We start from the raw sequence: 20616 nt of genomic DNA, 5'->3' as shown, positions 1-20616 counted from the left end.
CCACTAAAATTAAACTGCATTTTTAGAGGAGTAAACTTTCATGATAAGGTTTTTTTTAAAAAAAAAAACACCAAGCAAACAACTGTATTGTATGTATAATATGATATACTGCAGGTGCATGTGTATGTATGCACACTTCCATTTTGAAATTTACCCAACTCAAATGTTCTAGTCTGGGCATAAATATGTGTGATTGTTTCTTAGCATATATTGTTATAACCCTCCCTGAGAAGGGTGGGAAACAAACAACTGGCAGAAGCTTAGGCAGCAATTACACACATATTTTTCTGACCTGTACCCAGAAAACTGCAGGCTTCCAATTGGATGCCTCCCCTCCTTCTCTACAGCCCACCTGCTGCCCCCCAAACCCAGTGCCTGAACTCCAGTCCACAACACTTCTGAGATATAGCATTGCAATCAGCCTGATGCCACACATTTTGTGTCTTTAGTTTGCCTATTGGCTTTAACAAAATGAATATTTTGTTGCACTTCTAGTAGAGGTACTGCAAGCTTTTATTCCATTCTAGTCACCATGGATGTGAGCCCCTGGCAGTGGCAGATAAGCTCCCCTGCTCTCTTTGTAAATGAATGTGCAGCTCAAACTAAAGAAGAGAATAACATGCTACAGGGAGGACATGCTAGCAGTAGACTGCAAAATAACTCTACCAGTATTTAATAATGCACAGTTCAGCTTTTAGTGTGCATTAAATGTGCATTATTTAACATACTTGAATGTGGTCGTGGTGGCACACTTGCCTGGTCTAGAAGCAGCCTTATCTTGCACATAGTTTTCTATTTTCCTTCCAAAGGCACATCTGTCAAAAACCACTGACTGGCTTCCTGCTGTGCTGATTTTCTAGGTGGTTTATAGCCCTCAGGAGTCCTATAGAAAGCTCCGAGCTGCTGCTGCTGATTCTTGTTAGCCAAGGGCATGATGGCCATTTCTTTATGCACTAAAGTAGTGTAGTGTTCCAAAATACATTTTCCTGCTTCTTCCCATTGGTCCATTGGTGTCACACACACACCCCCGGGAGCCTCCCTCTCCCCAGCTGCATTAAATAAGGCTAAGGGCCACATGTTCTCCATTCCTAGGTGGTTAAAGGACTGCTCCACACATTATGTGAAACATTCATGTGGTTTGAAAGATGCAGACACACAGCAGGAAGCTCTAACCAAATTGCCGGTTCCCTGCTCTATGTAAATCTCTTGTAGGTCAGTGTTAAATTAATACCTTCCAAAACCTGTGATTGGCATCCTTACATGTTGTAGCATGTAAGGTGGAGGCCACAGGCACACATGATATTTTTACAAGTTTGAACATTAATGTGTGTTTACTTACCTAAAATGCCACATAACTTGAGGCTATCACATAGCATTGTCTGATTCGCCAAGAACATCTTGATCCATGGGTGTGTAGAGAGGCCATCTTGGTTGCTGCTCTGCCAATATGGAATTCTTTCCCACAGGACTTCCATTTCAGCAGAAATGGAACGCTTTCTGCAAGTGCTTCAAGGCTCCTGTTTTTAGATGTGAAATGGCTGACTGTGTGTATTTGGTGTTTTTTAATTTTTAGATGAAATAGTAATAATTGTGTGGAATGCCTTGAGCTACTGGAGGTTGGATGTGGTGAGAATACAAATGACTGTGTAGTCTGTCATAAGAAGGGAAGTGAGAATTAGCTTTTTGCTTCCTATAAAATAACCAGTTCCCTTCGCAGCTCCCACCTCCTCCCCCTTTTAAGTTTAATGATGGAATAAAACGCCACCTCTGCTTTAGCTAAGTCTTCGCCGCCTTTTTAGAGAACAGGTTCGGGGTGGAGCAGGCAAGGGGAATCGCTCACTTGTTGTGTGCAGATGGCGGAATGACAGAGTAATCCACCAGCTTAGAATTTAATTAAATCAAAATGTCTGTGGTACTTGAGCTGGTGGATGGAAAAAATATATTTGAAAGCCAATTTGCATTCAGAGTTACAGGCTCAGATTATTGTAGGAAAAGGCGGGAATGTTTGCTACCCGTTGTTAAATCATGCTTTTTATGATGCTTTAAATGCAGCTCCAAGCCTTTACTAAGTTTTATTTTAATCCTCCTTTTAAACCCTCTTATAATACTATTAAGAATATGTCTTTATTGGGGGAGGGGAGTTGATGTAGAGAGGAGGGGTCATTAATTCCTGGAAGTAAACATCTTAAATGCTTCAGATTTTCCAGGTTTGAAAATACAGTGGTACCTTGACTTCCGAATGCCTCAACTTCCGAAGGTTTCGACTTCCGAAGTCCGCTAACCCGGAAGTATTTTCGCTGTGTGTGTGTTATGCGCAAAGCGCAAAATCGCCCTTTGCGCATGTGCAAAATGGACGCTTCGACTTCTGAAGAGCGCCTCGGAATGGATTGCCTTTGTAAGTCGAGGTACCACTGTACTTTGAATGCTAAAAGACAATAACCTTTTTACAGTTTGCCACTCTTTTCATAATCCACAGTAAACTTCTTCCTTTTGTCCCCACATCCCATTTCTCATGGACCTTGGGGATTGCAAGTTGTATATGTATAGACAACCCTTCCACAATTTAGTGGCCTCCAAATAGTTTTATTTTAATGTTTCTGTTGGAAGCCGCCCAGAGTGGCTGGGGAAACCCAGCCAGATGGGCGGGGTATAAATAATAAATTATTATTATTATTATTATTATTATTATTATTATTATTATTATTTTGACTACAACTCCTATTTTTTTTTTACCATTGGCCATACTCACTAGGGATGATGGGAAGTGCAGTCCAAAATACAGGATTGAGAAAGATGAGATAGACTTGTCCATTTAATCACAGTGTTCCTCTTGATGCATACAGGGCCTTTCTCATCTCCTGCTTGAATGTATGAAGTTGGGAAGTTTTAGTAGGCACAGTTCTTCACCCACTCAATATATTCTAAGTCAGGGGTCAGCAAACTTTTTCAGCTGAGGGCCGGTCCATTGTCCCTCAGACCTTGTGGGGGGCTGGACTATATATATATTTTAAAAAATATGAACGAATTCCTATGCCCCACAAATAACCCAGAGATGCATTTTAAATAAAAGGACACATTCTACTCATGTAAAAACATGCTGATTCCCGGACCGTCTGCAGGCCGGATTTAGAAGGCGATTGGGCCACATCTGGTCCCCGGTCCTTAGTTTGGGGACCCCTGTTCTAAGTATTCAGGTGCTGAAGTTGGGAGCAGGACTGTGGATAGAATGTGCTCTGCAGTGAAGTACATATACAGGATACGTCATCTTCTAAATCTTGGACCTTCAAAGTATTCCTGAATGTATATAGTCAGTAGCTAGTCATCTGTCAGATATTTGCAAAGATCAATTATTTTTTGCCATTATTGTGGCATAATATGCGATCCAAGTATAGCCAAGTGGTTCTTCGTTAGGGATGCCTTCTGAATATCATCCTTCTCACAGCTTTCTGTCTCCACTGGTAATTGGGGGATGGAAAACTTTGAAGAGAACCCTTGAGTCAGGCAGCTATATATAGTCTGCTAGCTTTTCATTTTTAATTTCCTTCTGACTGGCTTAAATGTTTAAGCTGGCTGCCATTCTACCAGTTCTGTTGTGGTGTAGTACAGCACATTATGCCCGAAGGGAGATGCAGCTGAGAATTGTGATGAAAACTGATTGGATTTGCCAGTTTCCTTGTTTGTGGAGTGGCACAGCGAGGCAAAAAATAGATGGGCTGTAAACATATTATATTATTTACATTGATTAAAATTATTTATAGACCACCCTTCATTTTTTAAAAAAGATTTGAGGCCCCTTCACTGTAATATAGGCCTGGGGGGCCTTTGGACTGCAACTTCCAACAGTTCCATCCATCATGGAATAATTATGAGGGGTGAGGGATGGGCCAAAGGTTCCCCAGCTTTGGAAAAAACCAGATGTAGCAGCAGGCCATTCTAGATTGAATGCTGGGCTCCCTCATTTTCCTCTTAATTCTACTTTCCCAGTACTTTTGATCCTCACCAGCATGGTGCTGTACGATCAGAAAATAATGGCACAAGGCCTAAGAATCCAGTCACGTTCTTCTCCTTTCTCCACCCAAGGCAGCGTCTTGGATTGACTCTCTGCTTGCCCTCTTGATATCCATGTTGTCAACAGCAGAAACAGGACTACTATGCTCTCCTGCTTCACATGTCCCATCCTCGACTGAAAGTATTCAATTTCATGCTTAGCCCTTACGAGCAGGATCAAAATTGTTTCAGCTGATAAGAGTCCTGATGCATGCATGAAACAAGAGAAGACTGGTTTGCTCCCCTCCTCTCGCATTCTGTTTATGCAAAGCACGCTTGTGCGGTATCTTTTGATCTGACTTGCATTGGTCCACACGTGTGTGCAGGAGTACACGCAGTAGACTGATATGTCCCTAGCAATGCGGAAGCAGGCTTCATGTATTCTGGCTTTTCAGTTCATATGTGCTGTGAAACTGTGAATTGGTCTCCCTCGGGAGGTTGTGGGCTCCTCTTCTGTGGAGCTTTTTAAGCAGAGGTTGGATGGTCATCTGTCATGGATTCCTGCATTGCAGGGGGTTGGACCACATAAACCGTGGGGTCCCTTCCAACTCTGTAATTCTATGGTTCTATGATCCTTTCAAGAGTGTCCTGAGGTTCATAAAACCTTGCCTTCCTTAAGAGCACATGCACTGCAAGACCTTTGTTATGAAACCCTTTGCTGTTCTTCAGAACCTTTGCCACCCTTCACATCAATATCCCTGGGTAATGTTTTCAGAGTGCTATAGCTTTACATTTCAGGCAGGGTGACCACAATGCGGCGCTCCTCAATAACAAAGTGTTGGTTGAAAGGGCAAGTTGACTGTTTCATATTCATAATTGAAACAGAAGGACCGCAAGTCCACTTGCATTATGTTGCACCTAACAAAAAGGAAAGTGAAGGGGGATGCTGGTTCATTACTGTGGCGCTGACTAATTTTTGTTTCCAGAGGAAAAGTGAAAAATGACATGCAGTCAGGAAAAATGTTCTTCTCTTTCATCTTCAGAGCTCTTGAATAAAAAGCAAAGGAAGCTGACTGTGCAAGCTACCAGCAGTGCTGGCAAAGCAGCATTTGTTGGCATTAGGCCCAGCAGAACAATCTGCAGACTTATTACAGGCTCATCATCCCCCTCTTCCATCTTGCAATAATTTCCATCTATGTGGTAGCTCAGTCGCTGGTGTGTAAGCCAGAAACTGCCTTCCAAGTATTAGAAACTGTGTTCTGGAGACATTTGCTCTGCATTCCCCAAAGGAGATTTGTTTTGATGTTAAATGGCCACAAAGAGCCATTTCTTTCTATAGAGAGTCCCAAGAAGGACAAGTAAGTTGAGGAATGAGCATACCTTAGTGGTAAAGTGTATGCTTTGAACGTGGAAGGAAGACCATCCCAGAGTCAAGTCTCGGGCATCTCCTGTTCAAAAAAATAGAAAAGTAAAAGTGATCTGGTAGGAGGTAATGTGGAAGTCCACTGCATGAGACCCTAGAGAGCCATTGCCAGTCAAGGAGATAATACTGAGCTAGATGGACAATACATACAGCCTGATTTGGCAAAAGGCAGCTTCTTACATACCTAATTTAGTACAGCATTACAGAGGATGTTGAGGTGTAGAGTTGGGGCTGTGCTGCATAGCCACATGATGATAAGTGCTTACAGCCCTGCTTGCTAAGCACTTTGCAAGGATATAAGTAGAAATAGTCTTTTCTGCAGGCCTGCACAGTAGAAGAGGTGAGGATGAGAAAAGGGGAGAGCAGGGAACTGGGTAAAGAGATGTACATGCAGCAACTTCTCTAAAAATGGTTGTGGTGTGGGCAAGTTCTAGGGATAGAAGGATAAAGGGGGGAAGCTAATAATTATTAACAGTATGATAAATAATAATAATAATAATAATAATAATAATAATAATTTATACCCCGCCCATCTGGCTGGGTTTCCCCAGCCACTCTGGGCGGCTTCCAACAGAAAAATGAAATAAAATAATCTATTAAACATTAAAAGCCTCCCTAAACAGGGCTGCCTTCAGATTTCTTCTAAAAATCTGGTAGCTGTTTTTCTCTTTGACATCTGATGGGAGGGCGTTCCACAGGGCGGGCGCCACTACCGAGAAGGCCCTCTGCCTGGTTCCCTGCAACTTGGCTTCTCGCAACGAGGGAACCGCCAGAAGGCCCTCGGTGCTGGACCTCAGTGTCCAGGTAGAACGATGGGGGCGGAGACGCTCCTTCAGGTATACTGGACCGAGGCCATACATAATACATACATAATACATAATAAATACAAGCATTTGTATATTGCTTTTTTCATGTTGAAAGCATTTCCCATGGACTATCCTGTTCTTGCCTACCTTCCCGGGGCCATTGTGTTATCTGTATATTCCAGGGGTGTGTGCCCGAGACAGAAAAGTTGTGGCTTGGCTAGGGCCACCTAATGAGTTCATGGCAAAGGTGATCTGCCCAATTAATATCTCAGTCTCTTAACTACCCTGCTGCACTATTGACAAATACTACATTGTGGGGGCAGTAGTCAGCGGAGAGTTGGAGTCAGATCTGAGTCCATGTCCCACCCTCTACCATCAACTATGGGGAATAAGACATATGGTGGGGCCATAGCCATAGTGTATCAAATAGGCAATTAAAAAATACTATTACTTATTTACAGCATTTGCCACATAGCAGGTACACACATTGGTATCCCATCTTGCAAGACTGTTGTGGAGAGAAAAACATAGTAAAGTTTGTGAACCTGACAAATTGAAAAGGAGCACTATATGAATTATTAATATTTGCAATTGTGTATGTATCTAGAAAATTACTGGAAAGCAGTCAGCTTATGTTTGTTACGTGAACATGCATTTTGTGAAGATTTGCCTCACGGTGAACAGTCTTCTGCAATCACTTCTTACCTTTTGTGTCTTCAGGGGAAGTTACATGACCCACAGCTAATGGGAATAATTCCAAGAATTGCACATGACATCTTCGATCACATCTATTCCATGGATGAAAACCTAGAATTTCACATAAAGGTAAATGCAAAATGACATGTTATGCAATGGTCAAATAAAAAGAAGCTGAGCAAGGTGCCAAACCTGAAAGGTTGCACTTTTCCTTTAAATGAAAACCTCAGAATAAATTTGGGTCAGCAATATTTCACTTTCACAAATGTTACTTGTCAAGATTTCAGTATCTCAGATAAAATTATCCTTTCTTTTTTAGTTGAAATAACATCTAATTCTAGATACAGGTCTTTATGAGCTCTTATGTGCCTGCATTTCTTTTTTAGTGAATTGAGAGTGGGAGCAAATAACTGAATCAAATGTGATTTGGAGAAATGTGAACCAAGTAGGGAGCTAAAAGTACATATAGGGTTGCATGGTTCAAAAAAAAAAAAAGGTTGTAAAATCCTATAAAACACATCCCTTTGAGGCACAGTGACCAGACACAATCCTATTTTGTGCTGGATTCAGTCTGCATTTTGCTGTGGAATGAAAGTTGTTATATGTCACTCTTAATGATATGATCAAGATTTAAGAGCTTAGCACATGTTAACACCAGCTGTATTTAAAAGCTTTAAGTGGCTCCTGGATAATCCTGGAGTGAGCTATTGAGCCAAATATTGCACTTATGGCAGGATTAGTTGTGTACCAGGCTGATAGCTTTTTCTTCGATTGGCAAAGTTTTGAGTTAATCAGTTGTGGCACCCAACTGAAATATTATATAGTTGTAAGCATTTAAAGGGATTAAAAATGCTACTTGTAGACTAGCATTTCCTAAGAAGCTCCCACTATTTTTGTTGCTTTGGTGGAAAATTAAGTGTTCTCGTTACTGACTGACAGATTAGAAATGATTCACAGATCCTTGCATGCCGTAGTGACTGTGTATGGTGCTGCATTTGAAAAGCCCTATAGGTGCGTCTTATTTTATGAGAAACACGGTATCTACAATTCCATTGAAATTACTGGGATTTCTTTATCTCATGAGTCTGTTGCTCTTTGATATATCCTCTCAGCATAGCTGCCAAGTTCTCCCTTTTTTAAAGGGAATTTCCATTATGCTGAATAGGCTTCCTCGCGAGAAAAGGGAAAACTTGGCAGCTATGCCTCTCAGTATCCTCAGGTTTTACTTCCTTAATTCCTTGTCCCACCCCAAATAATTAGAAGTGGTTTCAGTCGTTCTTCAAGTAATCCATTCAACCCCCATTTAGCTAGCCTGTGGATTGTGCAAATATTCTTTGACTGACACTTGTTTCAGCCTTTACTCAATACAAAAAAAAAAAATGTAATGAGTAAATCCAACCCTGGCAGAGAATACAAATGTAGTATGCATAGACAGCATTAAATGGTTGTTTGCAACAGATTTGACCTTTTTGCAAGAACCCAAATTGATAGAGGTTTTTGAAAACTTGTTAAATTAGTGTGTTTCATTTCTTTAGGTTTCCTACTTTGAGATTTACTTGGACAAAATAAGGGATTTGCTGGATGGTAAGTAAAACAGCATCTCATTTCTTTTTTTTACTGTAGCTGTAATTACCATAATGAGTATATTTTATCTTTAAAAATGAAATGGTTTTCAGGTCAAGGACATTTGGATGTGTGCATTTCCTGGAGTAATATTCATACACTGCAGACATTAAGGCCTGTTTTCTCATAAAATTTGGGTTAATAGACTATACCACCCATTTGAAGTGGAGGATGTGGGACTAAACTTTTGGTACTCCAAAGGTTGCAGGCTACAAGTTCAATTAGCCCGGGCCATTGGACATTCTGGCTGGAACGGATAAGAGTTGTAGTTCTTCAGATGCAATGTTGGACCATCTTAAGCCAACATGGTGCAATAGTCAGATATGATAGGACTTGCAGTTAGGCAACATCTGGAGGGCCACAGGCTAGCCATCTTTATGTAGTTCATTAAGGCATCCCTGATTAAAAGATAAACTGTAATATATAAATTCTTCCAGAAGTACCTCCAGAAGCAGAGGCTGGTTGGGTTGTCCACATCCCGTTTTTGAAATGCCCAGGGGCTGTAGTCAATTGCCCAATATTTAGACTTCTGTAAACAAAGCACTACTTACAGGAAGAGAACGGGGCAGATGACATATAACAGTTGGGAAGCTCTCTTACAATTTCAGACTGGAGAACAGAGTGTCATGTTTGCACCCATGTCCCCTTCCCACCAGACTTCATGGGCTTTCAAGGGTTGTTGGGTTCCCTTTTATTGGTCTTAATAGTGGTTGAACTAATAATCTCCCACTATTTTTCATACTTAAAAAAATTGCTGGGAGTGCTCTTAATATTTTGTTTTCGGTTTTAAAAAAGGTATCTTATGAATTGAGAATCATGTTATACCTGTGTATATTTAACAAGCCAGACAGCTTTGAAAAATAAAAGAACTGAAACAGTTGCAGCATCCTTAATATTTTGGTTTGAAGTAATTTTTACAGTAAGGCCTAGTGCATGTGGTCCAAAAAATTATAGTTTGTTGGACTGGGAGCAAACAACAAGCTCATGCTGTCTTTCTTTGCCATGACAATTTTATTTATTTCACATTCTCCAAGCAATTTACAAAACAACAAATACAGTATGTATATGTAACAAACAAAACCGAAAACCTACAGTACAATACAATGCAATACAAAATTGTTGTTGTTGTTGTTGTTGTTGTTGTTGTTGTTGTTATTATTATTATTAAACAATGGAAACACCTGAACTGGGAACATACAAGTTGACCATTTTCTACAAACCAGGATTGCAAACTATGGCTATATACTGTTGCCTGGTTTCAGAGTCGTGGTGAGCTTTGGTTTAAGAATTTATTTATTAATTAAAATTTGTATACCACCCTTCATCCAAAGATTACAGGGTGTGTGGTCCCCAACATAAAAATACAGAATGAAAACACAAAAATGCATAATAAAACAAAAACAAACCAGTAACCCCCCTTCCACAAACACATTTAAAATGCCGCAGAACAAACAAAAAGTCTACTACAAAGCATATGATGATGGGAACATAGTTTGGTGGAATGAAAATGTGACCTGTGAACTGGGCTGTAGTGGCACCATTATCACTTTGGTCCTGAATCTGATCACTTCTAATTTTTAAGATGATTTTGTGCATTGACCAAGTAGTTTTTATCTTGGTTAAACCATTTGGGAGAAATTGCACTGCAGACATACATCAAAGCTCCCAACTTTTTTGTGATGTATGTTTTTCATGAGCAAGTCAGAGTAAAGTATGTGTGTCAGCATTGCTTTTTTTGGAGTTTAGTTGAGTCTCATGTCTTGTCGTTTAATGTAGAACTAAGCAATGGCATTGTATACTCTGTGTACATCATGTGCGCATCTAGTCTTGTGTAGATTAAATTGCTGCTTTCCTCCATGGAAGGATCTGCTTGTGTTATTCAAATTATTCTTGTGGCTCATCAAATTTGTGCACTTTCTTCATCAGTGATTCTTGATGACTTTTTTCCCATTTAGTTTCAAAGACAAACCTTGCAGTTCACGAAGACAAGAACAGAGTTCCATATGTCAAGGTAAAAAGATTTAGATACAGAAAAACCTTTAAAAATTGTTCTGGTCTAATGATTGAAAATGACTTGTGTGATCACATGAATATGCTTTATTTTTAAAATTTGAATGCCACCTTTCTTCAGACACCATCAATATAGCTTGACAAAAACTGTGAATAGCACTAAATAAAAAAATTACAGAATACATAGATGATTCCAGTACAGTGGAAGCAGATTTATCTCATCTTCCTGCACCCCTCCCCTGTCAGATCTGCTCCAGAGAATTCCCCAACCCTTTGAAGCAGATTCTGAGGGTGTATGGGGTGAGCTTAGGAGGAAATGACTTCTGTAATGCAAGTGAAAGTCTGCTATGCGAGTGGAGCAGCAACTAGGGGTACAACCCCATGTATAGAATCGAGGCCATAAAAGCAATCACAGCATTATTTAACTACTGGAGCCAACAAAACATACATATTACCAAAAAGAAAATCAATGGATAAGAAATTCTAGGTGGTATCCAGCTAAGTCATGACTTACTTAATTAGTTTATTGGTCTATTCAGAATGTGACTCATTCAAATACTAGCCAACTAAATGAACCCCTCAAAATATGGTAAAATAAAAAAAAAGACTGCAATCGTTTATGTTCCCAATGGATTTTTTTTATTTCCTGAGAAAAGACCTTGTGTAGGTAAATTCTGACAACTTTTCTCATACACCGACAAACACATACATATCCCCCAAGCAATTGTCACAAAATAATTTGCTGTTTTTTGTGGTACAGTGGATATTCAGATTCAATTACTGTACTTAGAAACATTTTTTTTCCTTCTGCTGCTCTGAATGTTATCTTTAACAGTACTTCAGTAAGCCTCTCTTACACTAGAGAAAGGGAATAAAGGAAGGGAATAATTTCTTATCAATCGAGAATTCTAACCATAAATATTCAAGCAATGCTTTTCTTAAATATTAATAGACCTTTATATTTTTTGCTTAATTTTCCTCCTTTTTAAATGGTTTCATTTTGTTAGTCATCCTTTTGAAATGAAACATTTGCATTTAATATTAATATTTAATAAATATGGAAGACACTAGAAGGAAGTATTTTATTCTCAATATTCATAGAAGGGAATGGTGTTTTTTGGTTCATGTTTGAGGTGTCAGGGAAGTAAAGGCCTTTTTCAATCTTCATTATGCAGAACTCGGTCTGTTAGCCTTCTGGATCTGCGTATTAAATTGCACTGTAGAAACTGCTCTTCTGTTGTTATCTGGTATGTTTTCTGGATCTGCGTATTAAATTGCACTGTAGAAACTGCTCTTCTGTTGTTATCTGGTATGTTTTCTATGGTTGTGTCCAACATAAATTTGAGGGCAGAATTTTGGCCTTGATTTGGGCCAACTATATTGACTATTGGTACAAGTTTCTTAGCTCTCCCAAATTCTGTTTATCTGACAAGTGCTTTATCTGACAATCTTGAATTTCTAGGGCTGTACAGAAAGGTTTGTCTCTAGTCCTGAAGAAGTTATGGATGTGATTGATGAGGGGAAAACAAACCGCCATGTTGCTGTTACAAGTAAGCATTTATGTACTGCTAACCCTGTAATTAGGTTTTAACTAACTGTATCCAACACCATGCTAAAGTTCTGGTCAATGTTGTTGCATCACTGCTTGCTATAATGCCAAAAAGGTACAATTAGTATGTGATTAGTCTCTTTGATTTTACTCAGCTTTCTTATGCTGGAGTTCCTAATGCATAATGGTAAAATATATTACTAATTTTGCAACTCGAAAGGCATTTTCAAAATTATGATTAACATTTTCTCAAGCGATAATATTTTAGGTCTTTAAATTTACAATATACTGAATTAATTCCTACCTTGTTGTTGATAAATGATAGATTTTTTTAAAAAAATAATAATTAAAAAATCATGTAACTTTTTGTGTTATTTAGCAACCATGAGTATTCACATTTATAACTTGTGTAAAATGTAGCCAAACTCAAGTGTTTGCAAATATGTTGCAGTTGTTTTTGTGAACTATAAGGCAAACAATGTTGCTCAGAGCAAAGCGCAACAAATATGTTGCCTAGCATAGTCATAAAGCCTCTAGTAGACTGAGTGAAATTTGGCCACCATTAAACTTTGTGGGTTTTTTTTTTAATGTGCTCAGTGTAATGGCAGATAGCCCCATCATTCTGATGACTGCACAGCTTTGTGCCTTAATTAGCGTAGTGTAGTGTAGGGCAGGGCTGATAACCACAGTTTTTGATATATAAGTGTTTATAGAACCATATGTGGTTCACTACCAGTGGAACAGAGAAGACTTAATTTCACAAGGTTTCCACGTTATTATTTTTTTGTAAAGCTAGCTTTCAGGACTTTAAGCTTCCACTTGTTACTATCTTTGATCTGCGTTATATTTTTCTTTCTAGTTGCAATCTATTTTGACCTCTTGTCACCCATGGTCTATATTGTTTTTAGTTTGTCCTCCAAAAAGGGTGAATAAGCTGTGGTCTGCTTTAGATGTCTCATGGACATAGTCCCCACTGCAGAAAAGCCCTTATTTTACTCAAAATTGTCATACAAATATCTCACCCTTGGTTGTTGTGACTGGACCCAGGAATAAAGAGGCAAGACGCAAGTGATGACTTGAACTAGGGTCACATTTTCCTTATAATATTTGCAGGGGGAATTAGAAGAGTGGGAAGCTAGCTTAACTTCATCCTTGGGCAAACCCAACCCTGCCAATTCCAAGGCCTTGCTGCCCCATCCCCTGCTGGGCCCCACAACTCTGGGCAGGTGAACTTCCAGAATATTCCATATCCAGGCTACGGGTCCCACAACTCAGAGCGGTTGAACTCTGGAAATGCTCTTCACCTTCAAGGGTGCCTAAGGGTGCTCAGTTGTTACCTTATTTAACCTTAACCTTTCCGGCAGCTCCCTGTTGACAGTGCCAAGTTAACCACAAAACCAAGCCGTCCTATTTAACAGCACTGACCCCCTATACTCCCCGAAATCCAATACAGAGTAGGTGAAGGGACCTGCTCGACTAAGTTGCAGGCAGGCAAAAAATTACTACTCAGGTCTGAAGTGCCTGGTGAGCCTATACTGGAATAGAGGGGTGGGCCAGAAGATGGCCAAAGAGTCTTTCAAGGGCATGGCCAAGGCTTATAAAAGTCTGTCAGCATGCTCCTCAGATACTGGTGCTGTGTGTGGGTATCTCCAAGCAGTTAGGTTCCCCCGCCCACATCCTGGACTGGCCGCAACAACGCTCCCATATGTAGCACATATGTAGCACTTTCTTTTGTGGTCACAAATTGTTTTAACATGGAGGGCTTCTTGTTGGCTTGTTTTAGCCCATTAGTTATAAATAACAACCCTCACGACAAAACAGGTTTTAGAAGGGAGACATAATATTTTATATAACACCTAACCGAATCTTCTTTTTCGTAGACATGAATGAGCACAGTTCTAGAAGTCATAGCATCTTCCTAATTAATATCAAACAAGAGAATGTTGAAACCGAAAAAAAACTCAGTGGGAAGCTTTATTTGGTAGATTTGGCTGGGAGTGAAAAGGTAACAGAAGTATCTTATTACTCTACATAATGTTATTGATTTGTTAGTGGTCCATGATGGTGGTAGCTTTATTTCAACTCCTAACTAGTCCTTTTGAAGCCACTGCATGATTGTCTTGTATACAAGAGGGGCCAGAGAATGATCTGGAAGTAGAGGATACCATTCTGTTGCAGCTAAGCAAATCTGGCTATATAATGCACCAGAATGGATACTGAGATTTCATATGAAAGCTGATTTAAGCTCTGCAAGGGAAATTTGAATATAAGTGAAATAAAGGGTTTTATTTTTTTAAAAACCCCACTTGTCTGTTGTGTTTATATATAATTAGCAAAGAAAATAACTATTAAAAGTGTTATGAAACTTTTGTAGCTTTGCAAGCTGATAACTTCTCTGGCTCAAGCAGGACGGGGTAAAGCTACTTTGAAGTGTTCAACCTTTTTCTTATTTTGCAATGATCAGAATTTGAGCTCACTGAGCAATATCTGCTCTCTGGCAGGTCAGCAAAACGGGCGCAGAGGGCTCTGTTCTTGATGAAGCCAAAAATATTAACAAGTCTTTGTCTGCTTTGGGAAACGTGATCTCAGCACTAGCTGAAGGAACTGTAAGTAATTCATACTTTTTAAAAAAAAAATAGTGATCATTTGATGGCTTGGTTACGTCCCCCAGTTTTCAACCTCTTGGTGCAAATAGATCTTCACCTTAAATTCAGAGGAGATAAGGTATCTATCCCCCTCCCACCATCCCCACTTTGCCAGCTGGCAAGAAGTGTTTTTTGTTTTTTGTTTTTACTGCAGGAGCTTTTTGTTCCATATTTAACTAGTGTCGGATAAGATGGCAATCTGTTAGAAATTGTATGAACCTGCCTTAGCAATATGAAAACAGTTTTACATACTCTCTGTTGGCTTACTTTTTACCTATTGTCATCCCTTTTAAGCAGTTGTGTGTGTTCTGATCCTGTATCATCCTTCTTAATTAGAAAACACATGTCCCATATCGAGACAGCAAGATGACCAGGATTCTTCAGGACTCCTTAGGTGGAAACTGTAGAACTACCATTGTCATCTGTTGTTCCCCGTCCATCTTCAATGAAGCAGAAACCAAGTCTACTCTAATGTTTGGGCAGAGGTGAGCAGGTGCATCTGTCTCTTGAGAGAGATTATGGGTTGGATCCAGTTGTGATCCTCCTCTGACAAAGGATCTTTAATCTAGGAAATGCTTTCATCAGAAGAATGGGAGCTGAGTTATGGGCAGAAGTGAGGCCAGCTAATTACGGCTGGATAAGAAAGCATCGCTGGGGTTGGACTTGGCATCTTCTGTCAGCAGACAACAATGATATTGCAGTAGTTCCATGATAAGGCACTCAAGAATAAAATTGCATATGCAGCAAAAGAACTTGCTTTGTGCTTAATTTTCTGCATCAGTGCTTTGCTGGCTCATAGCCTGATGTGGCTCTGTTGATCTTCCAGTGACTGCGTTGATGTGGATAATGTGCATAGCTTTCCTCACAGTAAATGTGCAGATCAGATAAGTGAATTGTAACTGGACATATTAAAAAAGCCTTTCAGAAGGCTTCACTTCTGATCTTTAAACCCCGGTAGGGCTATTGGGAAGCTTAGTAGTATTTGTATCCAAAGGTTTTGGTATCAGAGGGGAAATATTATTGTAAAGAGCTCAGATGTGACAGATTATTGCTCAGATGCAATAATTAAGGCTGCCTAGTATCCATCACACTTGCCTTTTCTTGTTTGTTGACTGGGTCCTTCTTTTTGCATTAGCATTTTTTTAATAATAAAAAAGGATGGAATTTGCATTTGGAAGGCATATCCGTTATGCAGCAGACTGAACCGACATAGTGTGGTATAGCCTTGGCTAATGAGAGCTATAATAAATGCTACATGAATTCAGGGATGTGTGTGTCAGCCATAAAATCAAATGAGTACTACATTTAAGTCTTGCTATGCTGGGATTGTTTAAGGGGGGAAAGAAAAAAGAAAAACAGTGCAATTTGATATCAGCAGAACAGAGTATATCATTTCTCTTGTTAAAAACAGAAATGCTAGCTGAGACTGGTAGGAAAAGAGAGACTCTGAGGAAAACTTCAAGAAGGAAGTACAAACCAGTTATCCAGAAATAAAGATTTATGTGGCTCACCCTGCTGTAAAGGATGCAAAAGAAATATTAACATTTCGTTTTCCAGGAGAAAGATTCTACATTTGCTGCTGTTTGTATTTGTTCTTTTGCAGTGCACAAGCCTGTACATATCTATGCAGAAGTACATTCCATTGAGTTCAGTGGAATTTACTTCCAGCTTAAGTGTGTATAGTATTACAACTTTCAGATCACAGAGAAGTTAATGTCAGTGCTTGTTTGGTGTGTTTTTGAATTTCTGTACAGGGCAAAGACCATTAAGAATACAGTCTCTGTGAATCTTGAGCTGACTGCTGAAGAATGGAAGAAAAAATATGAGAAGGAGAAGGAAAAAAACAAGACATTGAAGAATGTTATCCAGCATCTGGAGATGGAACTGAACAGGTGGAGAAATGGTGAGAAATAACTCTGTTGTCAATTATTAGGCAGCTGTTAAGGTATTAAATTAAAGAAGCCAAAAAGTTGCAATAAAATAAATTATGATACACTTTACTGTCTGTTAAGGCTCTGTTACAATGATGAATCATGTTCTTCTGTTTGTCTGCACAGACCTATTCAACTTCAGTTCATCCCTAAACACAGGCCTGGTTCAGGATGTCACATTGCTGGCTTCATAAACCATGGTTTATAAAGCTGGGAACCAACAATAGGCCTACACAGTCCTCCCCTGTGGCCTGCCCTCTCCTCCTCCTCTTGTATAGCTTTGGTGTGGAGAATCCTGGCTTGCTTTACATCAGAGTTCTCTTGTTGTCTGAAAAAGGAAGGTCTGGTTTAACTGACTAGAATATTAATAGAATGTCTCTATTTTCATGCAGAATGTTGGAGGGTATGGGATCTAATCAGGAAATATTTACAATTTATGCCTTGTTTCCTTAGGCTACTAGCTGTCACACCCAACTATAAATGATAATGTGTACGTGTTGCAGGGATGGGATTATTCACAGAGATTGCTCATCAATAGACTTGCGATTGAGAGGAAGGAAAATTGCAAATGCCACATTGTGCTGTTGAATTCTTAACTTAAAATGCTGAAACTATTAATTGAGAAGCAAATCCTATTGAAAACAGTTGAATTTGAGTAACCTTGACATGCTTGTCTGCTCATAAATTCTATTGAAATGAGTGGGACTTACTCCCTGGTAAGTGGAGATAGGAAAGCAATCTAACCGAGAAATGGAATGAGAGTCTACAAAATGGTTAAATAATGCCACAATCCCATGCAGGTATAATGATAAATTGTGGTTCAGGTTTTAATGAATGAACTCCATATGTAGGAATAAAAATATCTGAGGTGGTATCCAACTGAATGGTCCCACTACCTCAAGAACTTTAAGCTTTGCATTGGAACTTCATCTCCTCAAACGACAACCCCAAATCTGAGGGCAGGCAAACTCTTTTGTGTAGCTCAGGGCCGGCTCTAGGTATAGTCCCGGTGGCGCAGGGTGCCAGGGTGCCAGGGCGCCGGGCTGGCAGGCGTGGCGCTGCGTGGCGAAGCCACGCTGCGAGGGCGGGGGCGCCGGAGTGATCTCAGCGCCTCAGTGCCAGGGCGCCCGACCTGCTCGAGACTGCCCTAGTGTAGCTCAAAGTCCTTGCACTTTTTTTTACTTGCCCTTGATGAGTTTTGTTTTATTCGCCATCATGCCATCATTCTGCTTATATGGTTTTCTCTGTCAGACAGAAAACTATTGGACCTACAGACTGATAATACAGAAGAAGCAAATGCTTCACTACTTAAAAGAGCAACACGAGTCTGAGCAACAATCAGTCTTAGATCACAACTTTTCCCCTAAAAGCATTGTTCGTATGTTGTAAATATTATAGATACATTATTATTATTTTATTTTGTCTGATGTTGTTAGCCTCCATAGTAGCATACAATGTGTTGTTGAGGGAGAAGGGCTTCAACTGCAAAAGAGTTCTCCCCCCCCCTATAACCTGGATATGTGAATATTGTTTGTGTGTTACTCAGTTGTGAAGGGGAGGAAAAGAATATTCTTTTTGTTTTATTATACCCGCCCATTGGGCTGGGTTTCCCCAGCTACTCTGCTACCATATGATAGGCAAGAGACACATATGGGGTGGGTTCCTTGTATATTGTTACAGTTTAAAAACTAAATATAACAAAAATGAAATTATATATACCAGGAGTTAAGGTTAATTTTGCCAGGACAATGTAGCAGTAAATTATTTTCAAGGAAGAACAGTGAGTTTTCCCCCTCACTGCTGAGTAGCCACCACCACCTGCACACATCTTGGATAGGCAGGGAAAGCTTAAAGGGCAAAAGATAATGACATTAGCACGTATATACCAGAGATGGGGAATGTAGGGTTCTATAGATTTTGTTCTGCTACTATTCCCAGCAGCCATGGTGGGAATGGGACTAATGGGAGCTACAGCCCCACACATAAATACTACTACTACTACTACTACTACTACTACTACTACTACACCACAGGGGCACAGCTTTGCTTTACACTTCTACCATTTTAAATACTAACATTGCGAGCAGCCATTCTCTCACCCCCGGCAAGGCATTCTACCGATTGCCACTGTATAAACTTGTGAAAATGATAAGCTGCTTATTTTCTTTAGTATCAGAAAGCACACACTGGAACAAATTCTGAGATTGCTTGTGCTTAATTAAACCCCATTCTCCTCTTTCTTTTGAAAGCATTTGCATCCAAGACACTTGCAGTGATACAGACATGCCACTCTTTAACTTTTCTGGTGCTGTCAAAAATAGAAACGAAGCCTCCGGAACTGCTGCCTTCAACTGTAAAGAGACAGGCATTCTTCTCTAGTGTGTCACCAGAACTGCCTGTAAGTGAAATATTGCAGAAGAAACCTTGGAAATAGGTTCAGTTGGCCTAGCAGAAAGTGGTTCGCAAGATTGGGGTAGGGTTTTCCACACAAAAAAAGCATATAGGGGGGAAAAAGCATATGGGGGGGAAGCATATAGGAAAAGAGGCAGCAGGCAATAAAGGATCTTAAATAAATCAGGATTGGCTAAAAAACTTTTTTGTTTTTTTTGAGGCTGCCCTTATAATTATGCAGCGGATATTGGATAATGTGGAGTGCAAAGTTTAGGGAGGCTTTTAATGTTTAATTATTTTATTTCATTTTTCTGTTGTAAGCTGCCCAGAGTGGCTGGGGAAACCCAGCCAGATGGGCGGGGTATAAATAATAAATTATTATTATTATTATTATTATTATTATTATTATTATTATTATTATTAATTATATAAAGTACTATCATCTTTCTAATTGCATTGAAGGTTATAATTGGCAGAAGGGCCGTGCTTTTCCCCGCATCTTAGCCCTTTTCTGTTTGCAGCCTACACTTTTTATATCTGTGGGTTGGTTCAGGCAAGGCTTCAGCTGTGTTACTTGAGGTTTCCCACAGGCATCTGGCCTGCCATTGTGAGAACAGGAGGCTGGACTAGATGGACCATTGGCCTGATTCAGCAGTCTTCTGATGTTCTCATAGTAGTGAGGGCATGGCATTGTGCCTCCCTACCCAGTCTTCTCAAAATTGTTGGTATGTGCTAAATGGATTGGCCATGCACATTTTTCTTCCCCTTCCAACATTCCATTAAACGTGTGAACATCAGGCTGAACAGGCATGATCAGTGGGAATGTGTGAGTGTCTTTCTCACCGCACACTCATCTTCTCTGTGTGAATCAGCCCTTGATCTTGGGTAGTTGGAGCATCAGAGCGGGAGAACATTGCCAAGACTTCAGCATTTTCAAAATGAAAACAAGCATTCTGTTTTACATTTTCCTGGGATGTGGACCGTGAGTAGTGGCTAATTCTTAGGCAGGATTTTAGATTTAAATCCTTCACTACAGGCTGCAGCCCACAATATTTCCAACTCACAATTTCCCCCCAGATAGGACTTCAATACATAGGGAACAGCAATTTCCGTTGCTAATAGTAACATAAAGAGCAATTATTGCTGTGCACTCTGGATAAGAGGAAAATAAGGTAATTTTGGGGGTGATGATCATGTCAGACTTAAGTGAGCTAATGCTAACGGATTCAACCCCCCCCCTTTCTTCCAGACGGCTGTAAAGAGTTTCAGTTTTAATTATGAAATGCAGAGAAGGCTGTAGAGGATTTTTATTTAAATACCTATTAAAAGTATTGAAAATTATAGGCCCCTTAAAAACCACCTTCAGTTCTGTTCTAGATCTTTTCAGTGAGTCAGTAGTCTAAAGGTTAATTATATTCATTACTGACACAAACACAAAATTCTTAGTTGTACTATGCACTTATGATTTAGCACTTGACTTCAAATATAGGATTTTTTGAACACAAGTATGTTCTCTTTCCAAATGAGTTGCCATTCATCATAACTGGGCACTTGC

General features: G+C 39.7%; 1 protein-coding gene across 1 annotated transcript in view; it reads left to right on the top strand.

Annotated features, from left to right (window-relative positions):
• Positions 1–20616, top strand: part of KIF5C (kinesin family member 5C) — a 74363-nt gene that overhangs the window by 25142 nt on the left and 28605 nt on the right. Inside the window, exons 4-11 of the mRNA XM_035131291.3 lie at positions 6937–7041; positions 8448–8496; positions 10491–10546; positions 12008–12095; positions 13975–14099; positions 14596–14700; positions 15076–15224; positions 16494–16642. Coding sequence (XP_034987182.3) covers positions 6937–7041; positions 8448–8496; positions 10491–10546; positions 12008–12095; positions 13975–14099; positions 14596–14700; positions 15076–15224; positions 16494–16642 — 826 coding nt within the window. The remainder of the gene's footprint in view (positions 1–6936; positions 7042–8447; positions 8497–10490; positions 10547–12007; positions 12096–13974; positions 14100–14595; positions 14701–15075; positions 15225–16493; positions 16643–20616) is intronic.

Source organism: Zootoca vivipara, chromosome 1, assembly GCF_965207765.1.
Source record: "Zootoca vivipara chromosome 1, rZooViv2.hap1.1, whole genome shotgun sequence".
In the NCBI taxonomy this organism is placed as follows: domain Eukaryota; kingdom Metazoa; phylum Chordata; class Lepidosauria; order Squamata; family Lacertidae; genus Zootoca; species Zootoca vivipara.
The sequence above is the reverse complement of the archived record's forward strand: the minus strand, read 5'-3'. Positions and strand labels throughout refer to the sequence as shown.